This window comes from Engystomops pustulosus, chromosome 2, assembly GCF_040894005.1.
Source record: "Engystomops pustulosus chromosome 2, aEngPut4.maternal, whole genome shotgun sequence".
Taxonomy (NCBI): domain Eukaryota; kingdom Metazoa; phylum Chordata; class Amphibia; order Anura; family Leptodactylidae; genus Engystomops; species Engystomops pustulosus.
This window is the reverse complement of record NC_092412.1, coordinates 184,507,572-184,531,826: the sequence shown is the minus strand read 5'-3', so window position 1 is coordinate 184,531,826 and position 24,255 is coordinate 184,507,572. Positions and strand designations below refer to the sequence as shown.

The 24,255-nt window shown below is 41.3% G+C and overlaps 1 protein-coding gene and 2 non-coding genes across 4 annotated transcripts in view; 1 reads left to right on the top strand and 2 right to left on the bottom strand.

Annotated features, from left to right (window-relative positions):
• Positions 1-20,198, bottom strand: part of PIK3C2B (phosphatidylinositol-4-phosphate 3-kinase catalytic subunit type 2 beta) — an 87,119-nt gene extending 66,921 nt beyond the window's left edge. The window contains exons 1-4 of one of the 2 annotated variants that reach the window (XM_072137552.1): positions 20,024-20,198; positions 2,488-3,287; positions 1,732-1,832; positions 79-233 (exon numbers count right to left, since the gene is read on the bottom strand). In XM_072137552.1, the coding sequence (XP_071993653.1) occupies positions 79-233; positions 1,732-1,832; positions 2,488-3,189 (958 nt within the window). In that variant the 5' untranslated portion in view covers positions 3,190-3,287; positions 20,024-20,198. Of the gene's footprint in view, positions 1-78; positions 234-1,731; positions 1,833-2,487; positions 3,288-18,164; positions 18,185-20,023 lie in introns of those variants that run through there. The other variant, XM_072137553.1, reaches the window with a different exon arrangement.
• Positions 20,199-23,824: 3,626 nt separating this feature from the next.
• TRNAK-UUU (transfer RNA lysine (anticodon UUU)) lies at positions 23,825-23,897 on the top strand. Its single transcript has one exon. It is a non-coding gene; the product is annotated as a tRNA-Lys (tRNA).
• A 266-nt stretch (positions 23,898-24,163) lies between these two features.
• Positions 24,164-24,236, bottom strand: TRNAK-UUU (transfer RNA lysine (anticodon UUU)). The gene has a single exon. It is a non-coding gene; the product is annotated as a tRNA-Lys (tRNA).
• Positions 24,237-24,255: the final 19 nt, after the last annotated feature.

The window sequence follows — 24,255 nt, the reverse complement described above, 5'->3', positions numbered from 1 at the left end:
TGGGACCGCCTAATTTGAATACATGGTATACCATTTGTTAAAATTAAAAAATAATTTGATGAATAAAGACCAACTCACAATCACAGGTAAAAGTCAGAGGATCTCTCATGTTGTCAATGACTACAGTGATTTTCAAGCTCACTCCAGGACCCAGGTGCTCAGGACTAAGGTTGACAGGACTCCACACAATACCAGTATTTATTTGGTCTGTCATAGTTTGACCAGAGCGTAGACTAAAGGGGAAGAAACAATAATCAGATGTAGATCAAGAACAGTCCATCAAACACCAGCAAATCCATGCTCAAAAGTGCAAAATAGTACAATTAGAGTTTTCCCCAACTAAAAAAACAATAGCATGGTACTTGTACAGTATATGGCCCCAACTAACTGCTGGGAGTCCAAACATCAATACTTTCAATAATCACAAGGGTCTACATAAGTAGTACATAACAGCGACCATTTTTCCCCTCCATGCCCATTTAGGTCTTATCTGCTACAGGTGGTGTTACCCAGATGAATTGTACTGAGTTATATTGCCTGGCCAGGTGATGAAGAGAAAATGATAAAGAATAATAATAATTCCTTTATTTATATAGCACACACAGATTACGCAGCGCTGCACAGAGCTTATCAAATCAGTCCATCCTACATTTTTTTTCCCTTGATCCAGAATGACCCACTGGTCAGACCCCCATCTGTCTAAAAAAGGGGTTAGAGGGGTGTTTTTTTTTAATCATTTGCCATCACAGATTTGGTGGGGGGAACCTGTGTAAGGTTTGTAGGTACAGGCAGTCCCCGACTTACGACGTTCCGAGATACGTACAGCCCGTAGATACGAACGGGACTCTCGGCGCATTGCGCATGTGCATTGCACTTCCGCGCTGAGGCATGGACACGGAGTTACTGTTTGTCTGGAGTTACTGTACATCAAAATATACCAGTTCCGGCTTACATACAAATTCAACTTAAATACAAGTCTCTGGTCCCTATCTTGTACGTAACCCGGGGACTGCCTGTATAAGGTTATACAGCAATATACCTGCGTTTTTCACTGAACACATTTCGGCTTATGGACACATACAGATTTGTTTATGTTTCCTGGTTTCAGTGATTTATCACTGTTACCTTACTTAACCATTCTTTTCAATAGGCTTTTTCACACTTCAGCTTTTTATCCCTGATCAGTGGTCAGTTTAGAACCTGTTCTTTTTGTGTTCACAGACAACATTGGATCAGTGGAAAAAACTGAACTGTTTCTAAACTGACCACTGATCAGTTAAAAAAAAAAAAAAAACTGAAGTGTGAAAAAGCCCATTGAAAAGAATGGTTCAGTAAGGCATCATTGAATAATTACTGAAGCCAGGAAGCGAAACCAATCTGTGCCCATAAGCCCAAATGGGTTCAGTGAAAGATCACTGTGAAAAAAACCGCAATGTGAGTCTCATCCTACTTCCTGCCATCATTCTTTCTTTGAAAGAATGACCACAGGAACGGAATTTACATGGTCCTGGGCATTCAGCAGAGGACACCCGCCTCTTCAATCTCCTCGGCTCTGGCAACTCAACTCCCAGAATGCTGTGATCACTGAAGGTATCTCTATGGTATTTGAGGCGGAAGGTCATACAATCTATGATCTTTGTTTTATGTGCCCTAGTTACTATAGTTTATATCCAAAATGCTGTCATGATGTCCATATCCTTGATCTTCTAGCACCAACAAATATTTACTCACACATCCAGCATGTGACAAAATGCAGCTGTCTCCTCATCCCTTTGCTCTGACATCTCAAATAGCTCGCAGCCGTTGTTCTGAGGGTATTGGCGCATGGAGTCCTGCACAAGAAACAGAGACATTATCAAGACATTCCAGGTCTTCCTCTTCCGTGCATACAAAAACCCTGACAAATATTCCCTTCTATCTCCTGTGCTCCCTTACTGGGGATTGTTTGTCACTGACAGTAAACAACACTGATAAGGAAAGATAGGACAAAGACAATGCAAGAAGAATATAAAACAGCAGAAAAGCCTTTCATACCAGCCGCACATTACTCCTATGCTCCATGGCTGAAATTATTTAATAGACTTTAAATACTAATCTGCAGGAAACAGGGGCTCTCGGTTCTACGGTGTATATCCCTTTCCTTCCCCTCCATCCACCCTGCTTTCCGCTATTATTCCTTGCTGGCCTCTATCTCAACCATATAACACTTCTGATATAACTTCTGTGCAGGTATCGCTCATACAGTGCAGAGGAAATGTCACCGGATCTGTGACACCATACTGCATATGAACTGCTTAACAGGATAGAGTGGGAAAAACCACATACATAGCTAATATCCATATGAGAAGTATATCATACCATGTCATACAAAGACCTAATATCACCAAATGATTTAAATTCAGAACCAACACAAAAATAACAGAATGAATACATTTTATATTGTGATGCAGTGGTCAATATGCTTATTTGACTGTACATATAACTCACAGGACCAAATGAAGCTCTAGTATTCCTGTTCTGTTTTTGCCCATAGGTGCGTGGTGGTAGTTGAGGTGGCATTGTGTTGCTTCGTACCACTGGTTTTCCGGTCACATCTCCAGTCTTTCTTAAACGTACATCTTTCCAATGTTCTTGAGCTTGAAGCAAAAGTTCAGGATCATATGTCGGGGTCACATTAAGACGGGTAAGTGTATAATTAATTTCCTCATAGTCCAGATTCAAGCATTCCTCTCGCCGATCTAGTAAAGAAGTATCCTCTTCTTCTGAAATCCTACGACTAAGAAGTTTCCCTCGTGTATCTTCAGTGTACAAATTGACATCTCGAGATTGAGAAATCTTATCAGTAGATGGGGATAACTCTTTTAAATACTTCATAACATCAGAGGTGGAGGGTACTGAAGTGGACACATTTTTTGGGGACCTCCTAACATCATCTTGTCCATTACTGTGGTATTTATCAGGAGAAGGTTTGTTTCGTGGGGGTGATGGAACAGTTGAAGAACAGTGTGAAACATCTTCCCAGGAGATGAGAGGATTCTCATTAGTTAAAGACTGTTGGCTATCTCGCCGGTGCCTGGAGAAAGCATCATACTCCATTTGCAAAGCCTCTGCTAAAGCAAGTTCTTTTCGACTCATTCCCAGTGCTTCTATGCCGTTCCATTGTTCTTTCTTTCCACCTGAAGTTGACATTACTGAGAATCTATATTAACCAGCAAGGCAGACAGAAGAGGCTACTGCCAAGAAAAATCCTTCACAGTTGAATGAGACATAATGCTTCACCATGCCACCTTAAAAGAAGACAAAAATTATCAGGAAACTAAAAATAACAAATCTGCAAAATGCACATAAAAATACATTGTTACTTCAGCAAGACTTTGGCAGGGGATTTTCTTTAAGAACTCATGTCTAGTCTGACCACTTTTGACTTTCCAGCCATCAGCATGTGTTCTTGGACAATATTTTGAAATACTCTCAAACCCTCAAATACCTGGAACTCCTCTATCATTTTTCAGTCATTTCATGACTGCTTTTTTAGAGTGATATTGTTTCTGTAATTAAAAATGCTGAAGCAAAAAATAGACTACATTATATACTAAATGTATAGGCACATATCAAGACAACTTTAAAACAGAACATTACAGACAAATGAAGAAGTAAACAAATCACCATTCTTTGGTATAGGGAGGGAACATGGAAATTGTTCCTCGTATAGTACAGCAATACCCTAAAAAGCATACTATGGGAAGATGTATCATATGATGGCGCTTAGACCTCATGATGTATATACCAGAAATACTGCACTGGCAAACAAAACTATGTCAGATCCGACCTGCGTAAAAACCTGTGAATATTCAGCAATGCGCGCAAGTTTTTAGAAAGGGCACAGGCCGAAACATGAACGCCCCGTGCCAGGCCACTCCACAAGCGGCTGCATCCCTTCCCCCTACTTCATGCCCACATGGTGTGGAGGTAGTTTAGTCGCAAGAAATACCAGAAACTGGTGTAGAAGGACAGATAAATCTACCCCAAAGAGTGAATTATGGCATATGATTGTTTCAGTTCTATTGCCCTTCATCAATTCAAGAGATGATGATAAATCATAGTTCTGTAGAGAAAGGGTGGGGCAGTGCCACAGTTAGTTAGCAATGTAAAGCTCAGTTCACACTACTGTCATCATTTCAGTTGATTTACCTCCATTAAACATTGTGCACTAGTATATGATCGATACCTCACCCCTGTTTTAGATTCTGGCAGCGTGTGCACAACTGGTCCAGCCTGGTGTACAACTGCGCTTTAGACACTGCATGGCCCAGCACCGCTCCCTCCCAACCTCAAGTGGCATAGGGGGCCGAGTAGGTCCAAATCCTGGTGGAAATTGCATCTATTCCTCTGCTTTTACGTAGGTCTTCAGGAGTACAAGAAGTGATAACCTCCCTCCCCCCACATAGTGTCCGTTAATAGTGTAAAATGGTTAAAATAACTGCCACTTTCAATTAATGTCAGTTATTGTCCATTCTTAACATTTATTATGCTGTATCTTTTTATTTATTTATCTTTTATCTTTGCATTCCATCTCTTCTTTCTGTCTGACAAGAGCGTATACCACACACAACCCCCACCAGCATCCAAAATATCTAAAACTTATTTATTCATTCATTGAGTAAAGATTGTTGGATCACTCATGTTATACTGTATCTCTCATTTATAAACCATAGCATCAATACCAAGAAAATGGTAATGTTCATAAAGTAACTCTTAATAAGAGTAGGCTACTTTTGGATGTGTTCATAGACATTTACTTGCACACAGTGGCCTCTTTTTGGCCTTTCTATGGTCAATGTATGTGAAGTAGACCAAGCTTTTTCATCCTGCTAGAAAAAAATAAAGTATTGTTCAGCTGATGTCATTGTAGCCTACAGGAGACAGATGCCACTGTGTGGCATTTATCCCCAACCTCCTCTGAGTATATACCATGTCCATATATGCAGAGTTACATCAGTAACTCCCTGCTGCCGATGTTTGCGATGGCTCAGCAGGAGGACGTATCCCACTGTATATCCCACGAAGAGCAAAGACACGGCACTCACCGGTACAAATAATGTAGATCGCTTTATTCGGACGAACACAGGACAGGGGCGATGCACGCCACAGCTAGGCGACGGGCCGTTTCGCGCTCAAGCGCCTCCCTGAGGCCTGAGGCTTGAGGAATCGCCTGAGCGCAAAACGGCCTGTCACCTAGCCGTGGCCTGCATCGCCCCTGTCCTGTGTTCGTCCAAATAAAGCTATCTACGTTATTTGTACCGGTGAGTGCCGTGTCTTTGCTCTTTGTGGGATTGATTGACCTGTATCGTTACCACATGTGCACCTCCGTGGAATAGCTGTCTTGACGCCAGTTCACACACACAGCCGCCACTGGGTCGGAGCCTTTGCCATGCGGAGAGGGTGGTGCCGGTCCTGCTGTTTCTTTGCTTGTGTATCCCACTGTATAAACATACAGTTGGATATATTGCAACTCTCTGCTAGAAGTATATGCCTATTACAAAGGAATATAACAAAGTATGAACATAACCTTATAATACAGAATATAGAAATTGTTTTAAAAATAGACAATGTAGGAATGTGGCCTAGAGATTAAAGGGGGTGGCTACTTTCCGTAATTTTTTTGTAATGTGTGTGGGGGCATCATATTAGGTAATTTACCAATATAAATCTATTATTAGTGCACCACTTTCTTGATATATTAAGTGAAGCCTCATGTCTTTTACCTCGTCAGCCAGACATTCCTATCCATAAAATGACAGCAGATGGAGGGCCATGTCATCTCAACTGGCGACTGCTTATGGGCAGTTAGAGATCACATGACCCTCCATCTGCAGCCATTTTATGGACAGGAATGTCTGGCTGATGAGGTAAAAGATAGGAGGCTTCACTTCACATATCAAGAATGCGGAGCAGAATTTTTAATCAATGTATATTGGTAAATGACCTAATATCCTGACCACCCCCCCACCCCCCACACACACACATTATAACACACGAGGTACAGTGGCCTTTAAGTTTTAATTAGCTAAATAAAAAATGGTTTCCAATCACTTTATATTTTCCATACGTGTTTCCTTCTATACTGTATTTTATCTATATACAATAGTATACACTATTTTCTTGAGAGCCCTTTGTCACACAACTGAAGCTTGCAGCCAGATTCCATTTACTAATCTGCTGTACATGTGAAAATATCATCATTCCCTACAAGTGGTTTTACAGGAGGAGAAAATATCACAATGTAGTTTATGGAGAGGAGGCAGACAAAACCCACACCAGATGAGTTCCACAAATTCCTGGAAAAGGGTTAATCGCATGTCTAGCTTCAATGGAAACTTGTGGACTTTATATTGTTCACTGGAGATCCATGGCCCAAGTATAGCTGACAAAGAACATGGTTCTTGAATTACACTGTATAAACACAATGAATTTACAGACACCAGAGGTAACATTCACAAGAGCTATGTGCACCGCGCTGACAGATACCCCATCAAAGGAAAAGGGAAGTTATCCCTGAAAGGAGACAAAACATCATAAAACAACACAAAATTTCCTAAATGTCATGGTCAAGGTGTCATCTATGGGAATACAGGCGGTCCCCTACTTAAGAACACTCGACTTACATATGACCCCTGGTTACAAATGGACCTCTGGATATTGGTAATTCATTGTACTTTAGTCCTAAGCTACAATGATCAGCTGAAAAAGTTATCAAATGTGTCTGTACCCAACCCAACATTTTTAAAATCCAATTGTCACAGAAACCAAAAAAGTTCTGTCTGGGATTACAATGATAAAATATACAGTTCCGACTTACATACAAACTCAACTTAAGAACAAACATACAGATCTTGTATGTAACCCGGGGACTGCCTGTGTATCCTAACATGATTAAAATAGCAATATTTTAAAGGAAACCTACCACTTAGAATGGTCGGTGTAAGCAGTAAATACCGAGCACCAGCTCAGGGTAAGCTGGTGCCAGTACTTACTTTCGTTAGTGTTATAAACCGCGGTATTGCGGTTTTAACACTAACGAAAGTAAGTACCGGCACCAGCTCACCCTGAGCTGGTGCTCGGTATTTACTGCTTACACCGACCATTCTAAATGGTAGGTTTCCTTTAAGCATATTTCTTAAATTGTGTATATTCTAAAGCACAGAATAAATATGTAAATTAGATAATAAAAAAATAAAAAGAGCACTTTCAGATACACGCAGCTGTGTTCACATCTGTTTACATTGCATTTGAAACCAAAAAAATTGAGGGCAGGATATTTGCCCTATTATATTGCCGTTAAGGTTTGCGTTTACAAATGCAATGTTAATGCAATATGTAAACAATACAAAAAAATTAACAAAACACATGCATTAACATCTTGTTAATGTTGCATTTTGTAAATGAAAGTGTAAACAACAATGAATTAGGCAAATCCTCTCTCCTCAAAACACAATGGGGCACATTTACTTAGAACAGTACAAACTGAACTAAATGCCATTTGGGGCAGATTTATCAAGCTGTTTAAAAGTAAGAATGTTCTTAGTTGCCCATGGCAACCAATTACAGCTCAGCTTTCATTTTACCAGTGCTCATGAAAATTTTAAAGGGGAGCTGTAATTGGCTGTCATGGGCAACTAAGAACTGTTAGAAGCTTGTTAAATCTGCCCCTTTGTCTGTGTAGTGTGTATGGGACGCCAGACTCAGGATATCTGGCTCAAGTTCTTCACGAATCTGGCGCCCTCTGCACTGCTCCGACAGAGTGCACCACTTTTGTTTAACATAGGGCATGCGACACAATTCTGTCGGACTTTGCTTGTTAAATCTACACAGTCCCACTAAGCGCCGGAAAGCACCTTTCTGTGCATAAATTTGTGTTGAATCAGGTATAGTGCAGCGTGCGACACAAATGTGGCGTAGACCCTTCTTAAAAATCTGACAGAAAACTGGGGCAGAGCCCTGAGTACATGTGCCCCAATATAAATGCCATGTGTGAACGCAGTCAGCAAGTTATTGGTGTTAATCTGGCACCTGTGGCTATTTTCCTTAAAGAACAACAACTTTTGCATAACTCTGCGCTAAGCAAAATTAAGAAATTCTGTAACGTACAGCAGCATAATACAGGTATCGTTTATTATTGTTGTCAAAGGCTCTCTCCAACTGTGCTAAAACTATTTTTTGACAGTAACTTGATCTCACAAACCCTATTTAACTGACAGTCTAAGGCTCATGCACATGAACGTGTGCGGCTCTGTGAGGCCATTGCTGCCTATGGGGGAACGTATGTACAGCTGCAAGGTTGCACCCCCATCCCCAACGGTCATGTGCATGGGGCTCAAGGCTGGATTCCCATTTTGATGTGATCATGGACGCGAGAAGTGCCGTGCCACAGACTGATGCTATTTAGGGGATTGAACTCTCTGCATCATATTGATATATGATGCATGGAGCTCTTGTTTCTCTGATGTGCAGCAGTGCCGACACTGTACTGTTGGCTATGCTGTACATGGGGAAAACAAGATCCATCATTTATCATGTTGGCTATGCTGTACATGGGGAAAACAAGATCCATCATTTATCAAAGCAAAGTCCTGTGCACTTCCTAACTATTGGTGACTTCTACAACCTTCAGAAAATTATGTTATGATATTTCTTTGTGCTAGTCATTGCTGTTCTCAGATTATGGTAAAACACTCATTCTAGCTGCTGGGTGTGCTCATTACAAATAATCCATCAAATGTTGATCAATGGAGATATCATTGTTTCTGAAAAATCAAGTGCGCATATATTGTTCTTTATTTTTGATCTCCAGTGTATATTCAAATAAATAAATAAAACCCTGAACAAACTTAATATACCACATTCTATCACGCTGTAGATTATAGAGTGCCTATGTAGGAGTATGTTTATATCAATGCGCCCTTCTCCAAAAAAGTTTTATCAGGAGAAATCTTAAATCTGTACAGCTGACATGATAAACTATGGGGGATAAACTATGCATAGCTGGTCAAGGCATGCAAAAGTGAACCACCGACCCGCACACAACTTTCTCCTAAATAGGGCGGGCCGAGTCAGGGTTAGGGGCAGGCCGAGCAGCTGTATTTTCTATAGTCATTATCTGTCTAACCTGGTGAAGATTTCATTTAGACAGTAGAGAAAACGTCAGGCCTCGGGGCCTGGGGGGTGTCATTAAGACTGGTGTTCGATATGCCAGTCTTAATTAATTATACATTTTGGTGGAGATTTATCATAAGTGTTTGAGAGCATAACTGTTCCAGTTGCTCATGGCGCAATCAATCGGAGCTCAGCTTTCATTTTGAAAACTGCTGTGGGAAAATTAAAGCTGAGCTTGGATTGCTTGCCAAGAGCAACTACAACAGTTTTGCTTTCAGACACTTACGATAAATCTCCCCCTATATGTTTAATTTCATACGTCAGCTCTATCTTTATGCCTTTATACAGTACTATATTACACATGTCCAAACAGATCCCGCTCTATAATCTGTAATAAAATAAATGCTAAATACATATAATGTATCACAAACATAAAATACTGTATATACTTGGGTATGAGTTGAGGTCCCGAATTTTGCCACAAATAACTTGCAAAACTTATTGACTCATGTATAAGCCTAGGGTGGGAAATACATTGGTTGCATCCTCCCCAAAGAAATGAAATGCCCCATGTAGCCAGCCCCCCCATTGATGATGAACTGCCCCATGTAGTCAGCCCCTCCAGTTATGAAATGCCCCATGCAGCCCCTCGGCATCTTAAAAAATAAACGTATATACTCACCTTCCGGCGCTCCCGATGCTCTGGCTCGGACGTGATCATAGTGTGCACTGACAAAGCGGATGCACGAGCTTCTGCCCGGTTACCTGCAGCAAGAAGAAAGAAGCGGAGCCACATGGAGTATTGGGGAGCCGCGCAGAGCATTGGGAGAGGCTGAAAGGTGAGTATGCAACATTATTTTTTTTTATACACTCATTTATAAGGGTGTTCCAGCATGTTTTGTGTCCTGAAAAACTGGTCTCATCCAAAAGTATATACGGTACTAAAATCTCAGCAATTACACAAGAATCAATAAATAGGACCTCAGCCAACAATATAATTATAGTACACAGGCCACAAGAGGTTTCTGTGGTGAGACGCTGACCCAGTAACAACTAGTTTTATGCCAGAAGGCACCACCGGCTAACTACAGACCAACACTAGAAGTGTGTCATAGAAACACAGAAGAATAAGCATTGCATTTTGGGAACATGCCCGATAAAAACTGTCCTGTCTGGATTGGGATAATCAATTTATAATCCATGGACAGAGAACAGACTGGCCAAAGTTTACACATGCTAGTATGTGTTCTCTATGCTTGGATGTTTTTTTTAATCGCATACAACATTGCAGAATATATTGGTATTTGACAACTAAAACAAAGAATAAGGCGATATTCTCATGATTAAGCAGACTTTCAGGAGTGAAAACTTTAGATTTTTATCGGTTTTTCCCCATCAAGTTGAATCCATGTAGCATCCTCATAAATTATATAGTCTTTGAGTGGTCCATGAAAAACTATTCAGGCTACAACACGCTTTACAATTCAACAGATCGCGAAAAAACACTTCCATATCTAAATTGTTATTGTGACACCTCCATCTCCCGTGCTCTTCATGATGCCAACTACCTCCTATAAAAGTAACTTGTTCTGCACCAATTCTTTAGAATGTGCTACCACAGACAACTGAATTATTTCCATTATTTAGCAATGCTTTAATATTGCCCTAAACACATATCTCATACATTAACCTTTTTTAAGATGATTTTTAAGACGCTTTCACCAAACACCATCTTCTTATATTATATACCGGCACACAGTATTATTATATTTTAATTCTGTGCATAAAAAGTTGCTGGCTGGTGACTGGCTCATGCAGTTTCTTATTTTACAAGATAGCTGGAGCATTATATTAAGCAAGCACTTTGCCCACCAGCAGGCCCGGCGCCAGCACCCGGCCAACCCGGGCAAGTGCCGGGGCCCCGGGGTACTGGAGGGGCCCACTCGGGCCCCCGGATCAATTGTACCAGTGTCGCTATAAGACACTGGTACAATTGATCACCATCCGGAACGATCGCTTTTCTGCCTCTATGCTGCGCTGGTCGGGAGCGCAGCATAGAGGCAGAATCTAAAACTTGAGGAAGAATCTAAAACTCACCTGTCCCGGTTCCCACGATGCAGCGCTCCGCAGGGTATGCGACGGCTTTGAAGCCGGCGCACATGATGACGTCATCGGATCACGTGTGCCGGCTTCAGAGCCGGCGCGTACGGGAGGCCCAGGCAGAGACAGCTGCAGGCGCTGCTCCGTGGGAACCAGGAAAGGTGAATTTTTTCTTTTTTCTTTTCCGGAGGGGAGTGAGGGTGTCCACGGGGGGTGGGGGTGGGGTCAGTGTGTATACAGGGGGAGAGGGGGGGGTGTTAGTGTGTCAGTAGGGGGGGTCATTGTGTCCACAGGGGGAGGGGGGGGGGTTCAATGTGTCTGGAGGGGGTCATTGTGTCAGCAGGGGGGTTTCAGTGTGTCCGGGCTCAGTGTGTCCGCAGGGGAGGGGGGGGGTTCAGTGTGCTGCCGGGGGGGTGGGGGCGGGGATCAGTGTGTCCCCAGGGTCAGTGTGTCCGCAGGGGGAGGGGGCGCAGTGTGCCAATGGAGGGCAGTCCACGGAGGGGCCCACTAAGGCTCTGTCGCCCAGGGGCCCACTAAAACCTGGAGCCGGCCCTGCCCACCAGGGTCTGTGTACATACATATTAAAATATGATCTTACACAAAGGACATTCGTTGGTATTGGAATTGTTCACTAGGTGGCTACTTTTTACTTTGAGATTGGATTTATTTTATATTTGTACCTTATGAAATGGAAAACACTGCAGAATATTTTGGCACTAGAAAATAATTATTATTCATTTAATAAATATAAATCAAACAGGAATTTCTTGCCAGATTGAGATAAAAGATCATCTTTATTACAAAATCAAAAGGGCTTTGTTGCCTGGTAATTATCACATTACGTAAACCAAATACGCATGTTTATTTGCCAAGAATAAGCATTTCATGTGACCCCTTCCCCCGTATTCCCAAGGTGCCTTTATGTGAACCTCCTACCATCTCCCTGATGACCTGCAATAGGAGAGGAGGAGGAGGGGTAGAGGAAGAAGCACAAGTCAACACGGGGTGGAGGGGGTTACACTGTGTGATCACAACCCCCCTCCTCCTGAGGCTTGTGTCCTGCACCTGCTGCCCCTGATCTACAGATGAATCAAGCGGAAAATTCATCACAATGTCTGGGGGAATGTTTATTTCTGTAAGGCAGTTTCCCACCATAAGCACATACTTATGTGTACAGGTCTGCCCAGACATGCTCCATACTCTGCCCTGGTAGCTGGGGTGGATGCGGCCTAGAAATGCAAGCGATGAAAGATAACAACGTAAATACCACCTGCTGCAGCATCTCTAGATACTTCCAAGCATGATGGAGGTATTATATGAGCATGAAAAAGTAGCATCTACTGGTCTGTGTCCATTAAACAACTTGAGGACTAGTCCTAATCTGGAAAATGCACCACATAGTACATACATATTCCTTGTATTGATCTGCATATTGAAATGGATGCTCTTTATGTGTCCAAAACAGCCAATGTAAAGGACCAGCCTGCACAAGCCACTCTCATGCGCCTCACTGGCATCAGTTCCTGCAGTGAGCCAAGACAGCTGCTACACCATGGATGGAGCCGTCTTCTCTTCTATGGATAGATAATTCTAGAAATAATACTGTATAATTTCAATCTTGTCATGTTATGCTATGTTAAGTCATCTGGGGCAGGTTATAGCGCATTTCTACACCAGACAGAACCTAAGGAGGCCAGAACTGAGGACCATCAAGACGATGCAGCACATTCCGGAAACATCCCAGATCAATAATTGCATAGCGCATATTTAATGTTTACAAATATTATTATTGTCCAATATCAGTAGACAATAGAACAATAGTAAACACAATGTGGGAAAATGGGAAAAGCCTGAATCGGACTTTTTACCATGCACCACAAACTAGTTTTTAATGCACTTTACTGGGGTATTTTAATCTACACCTTATGTCTTCCCACATCTTTATTCACATGGTAAACCTGTAGTAAGCTCAAATGAAATATACTGCGTGTTAACTTGCTCCAAAAATAAAGTTGCAAATTTGGTGGAGATTGGAGACATTTTCAGAGACAGAAAACTGAAGTAACTGCAATGATACATTTCTCTTCTCCTCCTAAATATGTCTGTCACCTAAAGAATGAGGTTTCATCTGCTTAATGTCATTAAACGGAAACATTATTGTTAATATTTAACCTTCCACAAGTTTAGCGCACATTTGTTATAAAGGAACAGGTTTTCTGCAATCTAAAACACTAGTATTTCTGTTCTACTGAACAGATGACCTAAAATACATAAAGGTTGTGCAGTTCCAGCTTTACACTTCATACACTGTCACTGACTTATAAAAACTGAAAGCAATGCAGCAAGAGCAAGCTAACAACAAATTTACCATATTTGTGCTTGTGTAAAGTTTCTTAAGGACAAATCTGCAAACAAGAGTCCACGCCTATACATAAGATAACACAGAGCAGGAAAATAGCACAAAAATCCTACACACCACGCAAATAATTCTCCTGTGGGAAATCTGCTAGTAGGAAATTCTACTAACAAATTGCCACGAGCTTCGTCAATATGAGCCAATTCTTTGAACACACATCTGCTTAAAGCAAAAACTGAAACCAATATTAATGGAAAACTATTAATAGCCACAGAAAGGCCTCGGATATTTAAACAGATCATTAAGTTCGGAAAATGTAATATGAAATCAATTAGTAATAACACGACAAACCTATAAAAATTGCTTAAATAAGCCAAAGAAAACACAAGACAAAAAAAAAATGCAAACTGAAGACAAATGGGAACATATCACCACATGCAAGAACCTTCTGCACAAGATGGCTTCAACCAAAAGCTTGCCCCATGTGCACAAAAAAAGTAGAATCTACTATGGGTTGGGCCAACATGAGGATTCCTGTTTATATATCCAGTTGGGTCATACAGATGTCATAGAACAAGGTTGTCTGCACAGAACCCACCTCTATGAGTGAGAGCTTGATGAAATCCAGTGATCTGAAAGCTGGTCATGTTATACTATAATACCCCTGCAGCAGCCATAAGGCAAAATATCACATATGGTAGCATCAATTACCCATTGGATCCCATTTCATATTAAGCAATATTCCAATGAGGCTAGAAGGATCTTCTGCCCATGTTTAGGCTCATGTAACACTATAGATACATTTAATTTTCTAGTCATAGGGCACATCATCTGACTGATCATTACATTCTACAGGGTAGAAACCTTCTACATTATTTTTGAGAAAAACGTGGCAGCATTTGTGCCAAAAAAAGAAGAAAATAATTACCTCTAAGACGGAGGCGCCCCGACTCCTGAAGCAATTGTAAATTCGGCAGTGCTTCGGCTCCTGACAGTCATTTATGATGCCAATACATTGTTGGGACAATTCTTGGCCTCATTGTAGCCACGTTGTAGCCAAAAGATTGGACCAAATATCACATATACGGATGTCGGTAGAGGAAGCACCCGGGAATTTAGGAACACTCTCTCCAGAGAGCAAATTTGAACTTTTTCTTCTATTTTTTTTTCCAAATGCTGCTGCTTTTACAGAAAGCCCCTTTGATGCCCAGAAGTGATCTCACATGTGAACATTAATAATCCAAAGACAGAATTTTATTGTTCATTTTAATGGTTCTCTTTTTCCTCTTGAAGAGGAAGTCATCATCCAAACCTTTCCTGAAAATTGTAATACAAATATAACGTTCTAGTAAAATGTATCCAATAAGTTTAACTAATGTTTAAATCCCAAACCAGCCTTATATAACTGGTCACCTCTTTTCCACTCTAGGCTGATAAATATTATTCGACTTTCCAAGAGCTGGAAAATGACGTCCAGTTATTTAATACACAAAATTAGAACTGTGGCTATTCCAGCCATCAAATGATATAGATATCCAAGGTTGCTTTTTGCCTGACCTCCAATACGGGTCTTATTTGCCTGCACACGGATAGATACTGTATAGGCTTTTCTAGACCAATGTATTGTCTTGCGAGAAGCACTCACAGCCCTGATATCTTATGTCTGCTTTTATTTTCTCTTTCTTTCTTGTCACAAACAGAAGAATTCAATGTACCCATCAGTGATAATGCTAATCTCACTTTGTTTATGTATCAGTCAGTGTCAGCAACCTTTGACCAGGAAACTCATCCGAAGGCACAAAGCTGCGGTGTGTGCATTGTGTAGTCTGAGGAGAGTAAGTGGTGAGAAGCTATCCATGGCAACCAATCATGTCACTCTCTGTATTCTGCCAACTGCCGTAGACTACAGAAAAGCAGTTTCATGCTATGTATGTGGCATTCTGGTGCGTATGTCCAATTACAGCATATGGGTATCACAGAGAAGCATCCCCTACAGAGATCCCTTCTAGAGGATGCAACAGATACCCAACTTATTGATGTATCACATAAGCAGCTATGCATTTAAATGCCTGCCATGTAATTGAATGTACTCTACGCATATCTCCTACTGGCCATAAAGTCACAGATATAGCAGGGGGTGTTTGTATACTATATGGTAAGGTCACCTTAATTAAACCAGATCTAGAGATTCCCAATAAAATAATAATAATTCCTAATGTTGTGTACTGGCAGAGGTGAAGTTTGGAATATGCCAACAATCTGGACACTCTTTGTCTCTGCCTAACAAATGTTGCTATGTTATCTAAAACCGATGTCTACAGAGATAACTGACATAACATGAAACTCACCCTAGGTAAATATATCAGGAATGAAACAGGTATTGCAGGATTTGTGATGACAGATTCAGAAAGGCCTTAGTTTTACACCCAGCACTCCATAAAACCCTTACTAACATCACTTACACTCATAGGCAGGGAGGTCTTCTGTTAATCCCGAAACATAAACCGACTTGGTGGAGACATGTTCTCTGATCCAAGCAGTTTATAGTATCCAACATCAAAGAGTTTCACCTTACTACTGTAAAGCTTATTTTGTGAATACTACAAAATTAAAAGCAGCAAAAAGTATTTTGCTTTCATTTAGGCCTCTTCAGAGTTCAATGTCTCAGTTATTCACAAGAGTTTTTTCATGTGTTTTCAATGCGGTCTATCTTTTCTATGGCAATTGATCAGTGAAAAACGCATTGCACTCTGAGACATTTGTAAGTGCAATGCGTTTTTCACTGATCAATGTTTTTGATGCATCTCTATAGACTTGTATGGTGCGTTTATATAAAAAAAAAAAAAAAAAAGATTACAATGGGCCACAGAGCAATGCAAGTTCTGCACATCAAAAGCATGTGCAGAAAATACAAGTGAAAAAAAACGCAAGTGTGAAAGGGGCCTTAGGTTCACATCAAGTTTTTTGCTTCTGTTGGATGTATACTGCAACATATATATATATATATATATATATATACACACACACACACAAATAGTCAAAAACAGATGCATTTTTGTTCAAATATCCAGGGTTTTTTTGACGATATCTGTCACATACGTTTTTACACTTGTGTCCATAGACATGGATGGATTTTCAGTGAAAAACGTGTCCGTCAGCAAAAAAACAAGATGCAAACCTAGCTTTACACTAGCCTACACTAGTATGAAGTTTTATAGACGTTGATTCCCTATCCTTAGAATAGTTGCAGCGATCTAGAGACAGAGCCCTACCTTTATTTTGCAAATGTTAAATTCCGCACCAAGCTCCATAGGAATAAATAAACCAGCGGGATCCACTGTACAGCAAGGTCTGCGACACTGAAGAGCAACAGGTGAGTAAAAGAAGAAAAATGTATCATCTTTGTGACTAAAGATGAGCGGACCGGACGTTTGGGTTCTGCAGCGCGGCCCCGTGTTGTTGGCCGAACAGCAGGTAAACTAATGCCTTTAGCAACTAGCCATGTCTATGAATGGCCATGGGGATCCCCTGGCCAACCATAGCCATGTCTAGTTGCTAGGGGAGTCAATTTGCTGTTCACCCTCCAATCTAGCCATATGTCTGGGCTTGAGCGAACCTGAAAGCCAGTTCCACTAATCTCTATTCATGTAAGACCTATTTTTCTTTTTGAACAAAATTTAGTAATTCTATGTATTGCTGTGACAAGTACCGAATGAATCAGTGTTTACTAACAACTCCCATATTGAGCAACTAGTTAAACCCAGATTACAGGAATATGCAATAAAATGTACAATTAAAGGTTGCTGAATCATCCAATGCTGGAGCCTCAAGGTAACAGCTTCCATCCTTGAAGATACAGTCAAATTCTGGAATATAATATATTGTACATGTAGTTTGTTTACATATACTGCCCGTGGTCAGGGTAGGACCTGCTCTTTGTTAACCACCTGCAGTAATTGCACATCTTGTAGTGACCACTGTAGAAAAATACAGTGAAAAAAACTTGTGTTGTGCCTGTGGAATATGACACTTCCCCATGAAGTTACAGCCCAGGAGTCAGAAATGGAAATCTCCACTAGAAATAAGCTTGTGGAATTCTGATAAAATGTACCTTTTTTTTTCCATTTCCACAGTATTTTTTAGGCCGCGGTCACACGTACCGCTAGGCGTCCGTTCATAACACGATGCTAGCGCACAGGGGGAGGTCCTCGGCCCGAACGCACATGTGTTTCCAGAGAAATGGCTTAACAATCGCACGCGTGTCCCCGGAAACGCATCTGCATCGGGCCGAGGACTTCCCCCTGTACGCTAGCATCGCGTTATGATGGACGCCTAGCGGTACGTGTGACCACGGCCTTAGTCGATTGGTGGTCAGCAATGAATATGTCATTGGCTCTAAATGTGTCTAGAAAACCCATTTAACAAGAAATACTCATGGCAAGCAATTTTTGTAACAGATGCTATTGGGATTTTCAATAAAGGGGTTGACCTGGAATTCTAAAGTTGCGGCAGTATAAATACCTAATTCCAACCAATCAATATGGTAGGTACTTACACTTAGCTGGCTCCTTCCCATCTTTACAGGACCCACCCACAGCCGATTTGGGGATTTCCTATGCCCTGCAGCTAAATACTCTGCAAACGCAACGACTATTATTTGCTCCAGCTTTTGTTGCAGATCTGTATACAGTTTCCCCACATGAATATCCACGTTGTGTCCAGCGGACCTTACTCTACAGCGCTTTCATTTTTCATATAAAACAAAAACAACAACGTTCCTCCAGTCACCTAGATAATCTACATACCAAACGAGTGTAAGGATAACATTTGTAAACATAATGTTAACTGATAGGTTTTGTATTAATACATACAATTTAATGAGGAAAAGCTCTTCAGCTCATGCAGTGCATTTTGAAACACATGCCTTAAATGATATGTGTGAATGCACCATAAGGCCGCGTTCACAAACTGTGTTTAGGTTGTGTTTACATTGCGTTTTGAAACACATATGCGTGCACTTTGATTCCGCTTCTAAACATAATGCAATTAAAAACACAATGTAAATGCAACAACAGCTGAGAAAAGGAGTTATGCCTAATAACATTACTGTTAACATTGTGTCTTACATTGCATTTTGTAAACACGTTAACAATAATGTAATTAGGAAAATCACCTCACCTCAGCTTCTGTTGTGTTTACATTGCGTTGCATAGGTGCGAGCCACCGCCTGATCGCATATGTGTTTCTATGGAAACGCATGCGATTGGTAACCAGTGTCTCGTATTGTTTAAATTCAAGACACCGTGCGCTGGTTACTGATCGCATGCGTTTCCAAAGAAACACATATGCAATTTGTCCGTGGCACTCCCCCATGCGCTTTGTTCAGTTTATAAACTGAGTCAAAGCGCTACCTGTCACCGCCCCCTAAAGATCCTTGTATAGCAGCTGTAGATCAGCAGCACAAGTATGGATTGTAAGGGTGCGGCCACACGTAGCGCTTGTGTTGTGTTTATAGCACCCTGGTGCGCTTGCATTACATTTGTAAAACGCAACGCAAACGCCACATGTGACCGCACCCTAACTCTTGTTGCGATCATTTATCAGAACAAAGTTTTGTCTATATAATACGCCAGGGCAAATGGATTAGCCCTGCATATGCACTGGGTCATCTAAAAAGGAGCCAAAGACATGTGTATGCTGCTATATGTATGAGTATGATATGGATAACAGAAATGTGTTACAGATGTGTCGGAAGCAAAAATTCCCATTTCATACCTGCCAGTGTAGCAGTTACTGTAATACATTCATGGATTCCTGCATGTCCTATGTATGAAAACCATTCCAACTATTATCAGCATTTACATTGATCAAAGACAAAGTTGTAAATGATGTATTTTCAGACCCTTAGGACCCTAATATTAGCTGAAATAATCCAGGCAGTGAATGGTAGCGGTAGCACAGAGCATCCATTCTTTATCATCCAATGGCCCTCAGGTCAGGATACACTTCCAGCACAGAGGACAATCCTCCGCTCCTTTGTCAGGACTCCTACCCCCAGATGTCCAGGAAGCTGGAAGGCTTGTCCACTGATGCCATGGACACTGCAGCTCTTATATTTGGGGTGACTTCTACCATTATCATTGGTACCATATTCCTGGGGATGCAGTGACTGGCTGCACACACTGTAAACCTCCAAGGATACATTCAGGCTCCATGACATGACCTGCAAACGCTGTAACCTCCAGGGATACAATGCATTCAAGCTCCATTACATGACATGCATTAGCATCCTGCACCTTACACACAAGTGCCCCAACCGCACCCCTGCTCACAGCACAGCCCCGGCGCCGCAGGGGTTAACGCACTGCTAAGAATATACGGCGGCCCCCGGCTCATTTCCCGCTCCCCCCGTACCTGCTTCCGTGTACAGTAGTCTGGAGCAATCCTCCGGAGACAAGAGAGGAGATCCGAGGGAAATCCTGGAGAGATGCAGCAGTGAGCGGCGCTGTGTGTCTGTGCGCAGCAGGCTGGAGCTGCACTGCCTCCTCACCAGGCAGACAATAGGACAGCGCAGAGGGGGGCGCCACCTGATGGACGCCTGCAGAACTGCAGCATCACTCCGCTGCACACATGGACTGTACTGGTAGATGAAGCTGCACTGGTCGCTTTTTGTTCAAGATGAAAGTTAATATATAATTTACCGTGAATAAATAATTTCCCAGCATTCATTTTTGTTTTCTTGAGGAAACTGATAGACCAGTAGGGTTATTGTACAGAGTAATTAGTACTTTATATTGTACAGTACAGAGTATTCATGTGATGTTCACACCAGCATTAGAGAAATTCCATTTCAATCAGATGATGTCAGATTGTGTACAATGTGTCCCTTTTGCACATGAGTTTTTCATCAGAGTTTTGATAGCAATGGATCAGTAAATAAAAAGGATTTCACTTGGAGGTTGCACAAATGCAGTCATTTTTTAACAGACACATAAGGGGCACATGTATCATAGTTTTACAGCTGCCACTTTTTCAAGTTTCCTGAAGTTGTCCTACTTAAAGGAAACCTACCACTTGAAGTGGCAGGTTTCCGATGGCAATACCGAGCACCAGCGGCTCCATTCACTTCCAATGTAGCCGTGGGCACGGTAAGCGCCGAGCGCGTACCTGCCTGCGCCGGCTATAAAGTTTAAAAAGTGTTTTAAACCGCGATACCGCGGTTTGAAACACTAACTAAAATAAGCTCCGGCACCAGCTCACGCTGAGCTGGTGCCCAGTATTGCCATCGGAAACCTGCCACTTCAAGTGGTAGGTTTCCTTTAATCATTGCAATGTATCTTAAGTTTTTTCCCTTTGTGATACGTGTGATGTGATGAGCCTGTTTGGTCTCACTTTTCGACTTTTTGTAGTGTGAGACTTTTTAGTCCCAAATAGTAGTTTACCAAAAGTAAGTCTGGGTCTTGCATGCTCTATTTTGGGACTTATTAGGCGCAAGAATGAGACAATTCCAAGCCCAAAAGTCGCACAAGTTTAACAAACATCTGCACTACAAAGATAACTCGGGCACACTGCATTACATCCCTGAGGCAGCTAACTTTGGTACGCTGCTTGACTCTGCGTCTAAAAAGTCACACAAAAAAATCTTACAAAAGAAAAAGAAAGAAAAAAAAAAACTAGAGCATGCTGGAATTAAAGATGAGCAGATTGGGTATTCCCCTTCGGGTTTGGTTGTGTGACAATCCAGCAAATTAACGCTCCTAACAACAAGCCATGACTATGGGCTCTCCAACCAATCATAGCCATGGCTGTTAGGGGCATCAATTTGCCAGATTGTCTGTTCAGTAGCCAATACAGCAATACGTCCAAGACACACAGCCAAACCCAAACCCAAACAGACCCAAACGTTGGGTCCGCTCATATCTAGCTGCATTTTTTCACACATAGTGTATTATGCACAGTTTTACTGTATGGGTGCTCATGCAAAAATTTTGCTACATATTACAGTAGTGAAAGTTAATGTGATTTTTTAAAAAGTAATGGGAACTATGGGGCAATTAGCGCCAGCGTATGATGGTACCCCTGCCCCCTGACAGATCTATCAGGAGACTGTGCTGCACCAGTGAGACACTTCTACACCAGGTCTGACCTGGTGTAGTATTGTGCCCCAGCAATTGCCAACCATGCCCCCCTTCACACCCCTCCATGTCCAGATTTCAGGTGTACCTGATAAATGTGGCCCTATGTTTTTTTTTTCTTTATGGATATTGTTGATATTAATAAATGTCACTGACATGGCCATGCAGATTTTGTGTGCCTTCTATGAACCACATTAAATCTGCAAGCAAACTTGGTATTGATGCAGATTTATCGTAGATTTTTCCCATAAAATTCACACTTGAAAAAATGTAAAAAAAAATGCAGAAAATGTACATTTCCACACAAAAAAGCACTACATATGTACACAATTTATCTGCAAAAAAAATTGGACATATAAATTGTGCATATAAGCTTTACAACATTAGCTTTTCGTAACGTGTGCAGTTAGCTTCAGGCCCGGATTAGGGCAGGTGCTGCGCCGCTGGAGCCATCCATATAATCCGGCCGTGGTTAGGCTACATGCATGCAAACACATGTATGCTTGCCCGGATGAGCACACGGCAGTGAACGCTGCTCACCCCTCCCCTCTCCTCTCCAAAGCAAGGCATGGAGCCCGGCCTTATGTACATAGAAAGATAGAGCATGATCTATCTTTTCCCCATGCAAGGAGCTGCCTATAGCCCTACAGCAGTGGTGGTGAACCTATGGCACAGGTGCCAGAGGTGGCACTCACAGCACTTTCTGTGGGCACCCAGGCCATCACCAGGACAGAATTCACCAAACAGGACAAAATCCATCAAATCTTTCTGCAGTCCTAGGCAACTTAAGAGATGCTGCTCTCAGCGTTATTTTACATTGACACTTCATTGGCTGTTTGGAACTGCTTGAAAAGTGAGAAGATGTTGAAAGAAGTTCATTAACCTTGTAGGTCCTCCTGCTGGACTAACCATTCTTCCTGTACAGAGAGACCCTGGAGAGAAGCTACAATGATGGTCTGAATTTTCCCACCTTCTTTCAACTGTATTGGTGGCCTTTTGCGGCCAATACAGTTGAAAGATGTGGAAGAACAGGTAGCAATAAGTTACTGCTTAAAAAGCCACGTTGGCACTTCATGGTAAATAAGTGGATTTTGGTTGTAGTTTGGGCACTCTGTCTCTAAAAGGTTTTCCATCACTGCCCTATAGTATATAATATGCTGTGTGCACTGATGTGGCTGATACACGAGTTACCATTATAACTATAATACTTTTCATTTGTATAGCCCAACATATTCTGTAACACTTTACAAATCATAGGGCGCATCTACAGACTAAATTTGACATTACATATTAGAAATATCACAAAGCAAAAAAATGTATGATACAGGGGTTCAACATCCAAACTCCCACTGAACATTAATCATATAGATTGCAGGGCCCTCTGGTGGCCTCTGGAAGAAAACAATCCCAGACACAAAAACAGAAAAAACAGACCTAGCTTTTATTGTAGTAAAAATACTTTCTTTATTATTTCCGCTGGGAAGAAAATTCAAATGCAGTGAAATTGACAAAAAATATGTAATTCCATTATAACACGTTCACCTTATGGGATAATTATTTTTATATTTTAAAAAATAGAGCATTTAGGTCCACAGGAATACCTAATGTGTTAATAATTTACGGTAGTTTGTAAATATATTTATATATGCCTCCTAGCATAAGAGGGGAGGTGATTAAAATGTTTATATTTTTTTCCTTTTTTTTCTTACTATTTTTAGGCCCCCTAGGGTACTTGGGATCTGATATTTAATACAATATATTTCAACATGCTCATTTCTTTATGCACTAATCGGAACAGTTTTTAGTGCATATATTATTTGCTGCTAAAATGACTTAAAAAAAATATGGAAATGAGCTATAGGTGCTCAGGTTGATGTTGCTTGAGTGCCTCTCACCATTTTAATGTATGCACACCAAGCATTAGACATATTGGTGTAACTGTCATGGCATAAGAAACGCTTTAGAGCCCCTTTAACTCTGTGATACATAAAACATTAGCAAATGTTCAATGTAACAGACTGAAGAGTCCCTTTTTCCTTTTACATACTACCCTGTGAAAATCCCACTGCTACTCATGAGTGCCCGGATAGCTCAGTCGGTAGAGCATCAGACTTTTAATCTGAGGGTCCAGGGTTCAAGTCCCTGTTCGGGCGGCACTCGTAATTTTTTTTTATTTCTAAAAATTACATTTCATGCATATTTCACTTTAAGTTTTATACTGCAGTTTGCGATCTCCTATAACACATACAGCTATAAATGTTTACCTAAAACATAACATACATCATAACGTGGCTCTTCTATGCAAATATACAGTATTCAACATTCTTCTTACTTCATATATTTGTTAAAAGGATATTGTAACAAAGCTGCAGTATAAGTAAAATTAATTACATGTAGAAAACTTCAAAAGGAAACGAGCCGCCCGAACAGGGACTTGAACCCTGGACCCTCAGATTAAAAGTCTGATGCTCTACCGACTGAGCTATCCGGGCCCGTTGAAAGGCAACGCTG